The sequence below is a fragment of the Osmerus mordax genome, chromosome 23 (genome assembly GCF_038355195.1).
Source record: "Osmerus mordax isolate fOsmMor3 chromosome 23, fOsmMor3.pri, whole genome shotgun sequence".
Taxonomy (NCBI): Eukaryota; Metazoa; Chordata; class Actinopteri; order Osmeriformes; family Osmeridae; genus Osmerus; species Osmerus mordax.
Genome location: NC_090072.1, coordinates 729,996 through 737,043, shown reverse-complemented (window position 1 = coordinate 737,043; position 7,048 = coordinate 729,996). Strand labels below are relative to the sequence as shown.

Below are 7,048 nucleotides of genomic sequence, written 5' to 3'. Positions count from 1 at the left end.
CCCGTAGTGTCCCCTGACTACAGCTCGTTACAGTGGGCATACGGAACATGCTGGTGCGGTGTGCGCCTGCGTATCAAGTGGACCTCTCCGCTGATTGATCGATGACCGCAGACGGGGGGGTCTGGGAGGGCGGTCATGTGTAGGAGCCGCCGCTAGAGGGCGCTGCGAGGTCTAATTAACAGAGCTGGAGACACAGAGAGGGAAGGGAGGGAGGAAGAGAGGGGTGGAGAGAGAGAGAGAGGGGAGGGTGGAGAGAGAGAGAGAGGAGAGAGAGAGGGGAGGGTGGAGAGAGAGAGAGAGAGAGAGAGAGAGAGAGAGAGAGGAGAGAGAGGAGAGAGAGAGAGAGAGAGAGAGGAGAGAGAGAGAGAGAGAGGAGGGTGGAGAGAGAGAGAGAGAGAGAGGGGAGGGGGAGAGAGAGAGAGAGAGAGAGAGAGAGAGAGGAGGGTGGAGAGAGAGAGAGAGAGAGAGAGAGAGGAGGGTGGAGAGAGAGAGAGAGAGAGAGAGAGAGAGGAGGGTGGAGAGAGAGAGAGAGAGAGAGAGAGAGAGAGAGAGAGAGAGAGAGAGGAGGGAGGGAGAGAGAGAGAGAGAGAGAGAGAGAGGAGGGTGGAGAGAGAGAGAGAGAGAGAGAGAGGAGGGTGGGAGGGAGAGAGAGAGAGAGAGAGAGAGGAGGGTGGAGAGAGAGAGAGAGAGAGAGAGAGAGAGAGAGAGAGAGAGAGAGAGCACATGTATGAAGTGTGTTGTTGTTTTGCCAGCTGACCTTAGAAAGACCTTAATGAGAGTGAAGACAGACGTCCTCTAGAGGACACATTTACCCACAGCAACGTACAGACACATAGAAACAGCAGCAGAAGATCACGTGCACAGTTACAGAATCCTAGGATGCAACATTAACATCTCAATCAGAGTCTCTGGCTAAAGAGGAACAACACAGTATGCATCAATATAAGACAGAATCATGTCCTTTTCTCCACACTCACACACACTGACACACACACACACTGACACTCACATACACTGACACACACACACTGACACACACACACACACTGACACACACACACTGACACACACACTGACGCACACACACACACACTGACACACACACTGACGCACACACACACTGACACACACACACACTGACACACACACTGACGCACAAACTTACACGTCTCTACCCACTGACGCACACACACACACACTAGCGCACACACGCACACTGACGCACACACACTGACGCACACACACACACTGACGCACACACACACACTGACGCACACACAGCTGTCGTGGGAGCCCTACTCCTCTTACAGGGTTCTATTCTGAGTTCTTGACCGAGTCTCCACCCCCATCCTCATCCTCACTCTCTCATCCTCATCCTCACCTCACTCTCATCCTCACCATCCCCTCCTCCCCCCCTTAACCCTAATCACCCCCCCATTTCCCTCTCTATTGTGGGTTAAGGAATTTGTGTTCAGGAACTGATTTTGCCAACAACTGAAAACACACACACACACTCTCAAACACGCACACACTCTCTCTATCTCCTCATCTCACACACACTCTCTCTCTCACACACACACAATCTCTCTCTCACACACACACTCTCTCTCTCTCACACACACACTCTCTCTCTCTATCTCTCTCTCACACACACACTCTCTCTCTCACACACACACACAATGTATTGCCAAGTTTGCAGAACATCTCACACACACACACACCTGGGTTCCTTCCAAGCAATGTGTTGCATAAGGCTGTTGACGTATAATATCTGAGTACACACACACACATACACAAACACACACCACGCATACACGAACACACACGTACACACACACTCGCACTCGCCACCAGTGTGTAGCAGGGCCAGCTATGCAGTAACCTCCTGCCTAAGCCTAAGTTCTCCAGTTCAGGTTGTAGACCTTCTGTAACCCCGATCCCAACCACCCTGCTACACCTAGCAGCTAGACCAAACAGGCTGGGCTGGGATGTTGAACCACCCTGCTACACCTAGCAGCTAGACCAAACAGGCTGGGCTGGGATGTTGAACCTGGAACCTTCTACAGGGAAACCAAAACATTACCATTAGACCAAGAGGGCAGAGGGTTCAGAGGATAGACTGTTCAGGCAGAGAGGTCAGGAAACAATGTTTCTAGAGAGCCGTTTATTTAACTCCACACACAGCAGAATCACATCCACATGTAAATTATTTACTCAAACATTAATAACAGGTGGAAATCAACCAGTTATTACAACAATTATTATTACATTCTGTCATGTCATGTTTCTTTTAGATGGTTAGTTTTTAGAACCAGCTGAAGGGTGATGGGCTTTTAATATTTAACAAGTTTGATCCTGAACATATGATTAGGTCCTGCTTTTCTTGACAACGTCACTTTCAGTTCTGCGTGCAGGACCTTTACGTAGCTGACACATCCATCATATCGGAAAAAAGCGTCTGTAACGGCCGTCACTATATGTTGGTCAAGTTGAATCTATTTTTAACTTCCCGACTCGTCACGAGCCGCGTTCGCATTGGCTGGCTAGGCGGTATGGCGTGACCACGGTCGTAACCAGGTCGGGTTGAACTTCAACAGCCGACTCGTGTACATTCTTTACAGACATTCAGAAGATTTAACAGCTCGAGCGCCAACAGAGGAGCTGCCAGTGCTAATATAGTTCCGTCCGTTTTAATACTATAGCTGTGCTTAAAGTGAAACTATACTCGCTAATGTCAGTCTCTTGATGTTGAACATTAACCATAGCGGTTAACTCGAGAAGAGGTTTGTTTGGGAGTTAAGTTACACTTAAAACCGTCCTGGACACAACAGCCTGTTAACATGGGTATTCACCAGAGTACAGCAATACTACACTTACATCATTATATACAGTTTGTACACAAATATGTACATTTTCACAAAATGTCAACACTTTGCAAACATTATATAAATATTCAATTTGTACACTGACAGCATGTGTTTGTGCATAATTGTGTGTGTGAGCATATCAAAGTGTGAGTGTCTAAGCGTGTGTGTATATGTAAGGTGTGTAGAGGTGTGTGTGTATCTAGTGTGTGTGTGTATCTAAGTGGTGTGTATCTAAGTGTGTGTGTGTGTGTGTGTATCTAAGTGTGTGTGCGTGTATCTAAGTGTGTGTGTGTATCTAAGTGTGTGTGTGTGTGTATCTAAGTGTGTGTGTATCTAAGTGTGTGTGTGTGTATCTAAGTGTGTGTGTGTATCTAAGTGTGTGTGTGTGTATCTAAGTGTGTGTGTGTATCTAAGTGTGTGTGTGTGTATCTAAGTGTGTGTGTGTGTATCTAAGTGTGTGTGTGTGTATCTAAGTGTGTGTGTGTCTAAGTGTGTGTGTGTGTATCTAAGTGTGTGTGTATCTAAGTGTGTGTGTGTGTATCTAAGTGTGTGTGTATCTAAGTGTGTGTGTGTGTATCTAAGTGTGTGTGTGTATCTAAGTGTGTGTGTGTGTATCTAAGTGTGTGTGTATCTAAGTGTGTGTGTGTGTGTGTATCTAAGTGTGTGTGTATGTAAGTGTGTGTGTATCTAAGTGTGTGTGTGTGTGTGTGTGTCTAAGTGTGTGTGTATCTAAGTGTGTGTGTGTGTGTCTAAGTGTGTGTGTGTCTAAGTGTGTGTGTGTGTATCTAAGTGTGTGTGTATCTAAGTGTGTGTGTGTTCAGGCCCAGCGGCCACAGCTGGTGAAGGTGCGGCTGAGAGAGTAGCTGTGCATGGAGCTGTGCTGTTTGCCCCAGGAGCCCAGAGGGACCACCACGATGCTGCTGTTGTCTTCTGAGCCATACTGGAGTGCCTGACACATACACACCACACACACACAAGGGTCAGTATTCAGCTCCAGAACTAAATACGACATAATACTACTTCATACTACACAGCTGTAGGAAGTATTATGTACTAGGTATTACTGGGTAGTATTGTGTAGTATTAGGTAGTACTCTACCTGCTGTGAGATGACCTGTGCTGCCTCGTGGGGGTCGTGGCACTGGTTGATGACATCACAGATCTCCTGGTCGGTGATCAGGAAGTTGATGCCGTCGGTGGTGAGGGCCAAGAAGGTGTCATGGTGATGCTGCACCTGGGTGGGGGGGGAGCAGGTATCATTACCTGGTTCTTCATCAGTACATTTTAATCTACAATCTGCGAAACTGACATTCTGATCATGTCTAATCAGAGTTTTTGAGCTGAGGTTGTACTCTGAGGCTGTGATCTGAGGTTGTACTCTGAGGCTGTGATCTGAGGTTGTACTCTGAGGCTGTGATCTGAGGTTGTACTCTGAGGCTGTGATCTGAGGTTGTACTCTGAGGCTGTGATCTGAGGTTGTACTCTGAGGCTGTGATCTGAGGTTGTACTCTGAGGCTGTGATCTGAGGTTGTACTCTGAGGCTGTGATCTGAGGTTGTAGTCTGAGGCTGTGATCTGAGGTTCTGCGGGAGGAACCCACATGTGTTCTGCGTGTGTCCGGCAGGGCGATGACCCCGCTGCTCCTCAGGTGGAAGTCCCCGATGCTTCGAGTCATCGCCAGACGCCCGTTAACGGTGGGCTGGCCCAGGCTGTTCCATGTCACCAGCCCCCCGCTCTGCCTGATCCTGCCCCACACACACACACACACACAGTTACACACCATACACACACACACACACACAGTTACACACCATACACACACACACACATACACACACACAGTTACACACCATACACACGCACACACACACACACCCATACACGCACACACACACACACACACACACTCACACACACCCATACACGCACACACACACACATACACACACACATCCACGCACACACACATACACATACACGCACACACACACACACACACACACACACATACACACACACACACACACACACACAGTTACACACCATACACACACACACAGTTACACACCATACACACGCACATCAAGACACATTACAGGTGTGAACACAGGTATACATGATGTGTATTCACTGATGCAGCCATGCATCATTTTACGTGTGTGTGTATGAGTGTGTGTGTATGAGTGTGTGTGTGTATGTACCTCTCCTTTTCGTCCTTCCTGTCGGGGGTGTGGTCGTGTGTGAGCTTGAGGCCCCGCCCCTTCCTGCAGAGCAGCGCACGGCTGTCCCCAACGCTCCCCACAACCAGCTCCACCCCGTCACGCAGCACGGCAACCGTCGCCGTGGTACCCGCAGTCAGGGATGATGCTGAAGACAACAGGTTGGTTGTCAAACTTGTTTTAAAGAATAATGTGTGTTTGTGTTTGTGTGTGTGTGTGTCTCACCGTTGCCATAGTAACTGAGGTGCGTGTACAGAGCCTTGTCCAGCTCCAGGAAAGTTTTGATCAAAACTTTCTCCAAGTCATCCTCTTCCTCCAGACCATCTCTGCACACACACGCACACCACACATGTTATCTTGGTGTCTGTGTTCGGATGTACTTGTGTGTCTCAGTAGGTGTGAGAGCTGAGACTGTCTCCAGGTGTGTGAGCGGTTAGGGTATCGGGCTAGTAATCAGAAGGTTGCCGGTTCGATTCCCGGCCGTGAAAAATGACGTTGTGTCCTTGGCAAGGCACTTCATCCTACTTTCCTCGGGGGAATGTCCCTGTACTTACTGTAAGTCGCTCTGGATAAGAGCGTCTGCTAAATGACTAAATGTAAAAATGTGTCTCCAGGTATGTGTGTACCTGAGGACTGTTTCCAGGTGTGTGTGTACCTGAGGATTGCCTCCAGGTGTGTGTGTACCTGAGGACTGTTTCCAGGTGTGTGTGTACCTGAGGACTGCCTCCAGGTGTGTGTGTACCTGAGGACTGCCTCCAGGTGTGTGTGTACCTGAGGATTGCCTCCAGGTGTGTGTGTACCTGAGGACTGGTTTCCAGGTGTGTGTGTACCTGAGGACTGCCTCCAGGTGTGTGTGTACCTGAGGACTTCCTCCAGGTGTGTGTACCTGAGGACTGCCTCCAGGTGTGTGTGTACCTGAGGACTTCCTCCAGGTGTGTGTGTACCTGAGGACTGCCTCAGGTGTGTGTGACAGTACTCGGCGGCGTGGTGTCCTCCGTGGCCGTCGAACACGGCAAAGTACAGCACGTTGTCATGGAGACGACCCATCAGGAGTCGGTCCTCGTTCTGCTTCCTCTGGCCGAGCACCGACGCTGTCCCCACCCTGGAGAGAGACACCTGCACACACACACACACACACACTCATCATGCTGTCCCCACCCTGGAGAGAGACACCTGCACACACACACACTCATCATGCTGTCCCCACCCTGGAGAGAGACACCTGCACACGCACACACACACTCATCATGCTGTCCCCACCCTGGAGAGAGACACCTGCACACACACACACACACAGTCATCATGCTGTCCCACCCTGGAGAGAGACACCTGCACACACACACACTCATCATGCTGTCCCCACCCTGGAGAGAGACACCTGCACACACACACACACACACACTCATCATGCTGTCCCCACCATGGAGAGAGACACCTGCACACACACACACTCATCATGCTGTCCCCACCCTGGAGAGAGACACCTGCACACACACACACACTCATCATGCTGTCCCCACCCTGGAGAGAGACACCTGCACACACACACACTCATCATGCCCATCCCCACCCTGGAGAGAGACACCTGCACACACACACACACTCATCTCTACTCCCTCTCTACTTCTCTACATGGGGATGGGTGTAACTAGTGTGTATGGTGAGTGTGTTTGTGTGTGTGTACCTGAGGGATGTGTGTGTATGGTGTGTGTGTGTACCTGGGGGATGTGTGTGTATGGTGTGTGTGTGTACTGGGGGATGTGTGTGTATGGTGTGTGTGTGTACCTGAGGGATAGGCTTGCCGTAGCGGATGCTGGATGGCAGCAGGATGGGCTCGTCTATCCGGTTGTCCCAGATACCGAATGAGTCCCAGGTTGCCGGGCGACCACTGCCGTCGGGGTCGTACCTGACGCTGCTGCAGGACCGCACGGTCGCCGTGGCACGCAGCGCCACGGCAATGAGG

General features: G+C 50.1%; 1 protein-coding gene across 1 annotated transcript; it reads right to left on the bottom strand.

Annotated features, from left to right (window-relative positions):
* Positions 1-3,129: 3,129 nt before the first annotated feature.
* Positions 3,130-7,048, bottom strand: ppm1ka (protein phosphatase, Mg2+/Mn2+ dependent 1Ka; the record flags this gene model as incomplete). Its single annotated transcript, XM_067261967.1, is given in 8 exon segments — positions 3,130-3,816; positions 3,967-4,101; positions 4,467-4,611; positions 5,068-5,233; positions 5,311-5,411; positions 5,799-5,809; positions 6,001-6,201; positions 6,871-7,048. Coding segments are annotated over 8 exon segments (1,069 nt in total), but the record flags the coding sequence as incomplete, so codon positions are not given.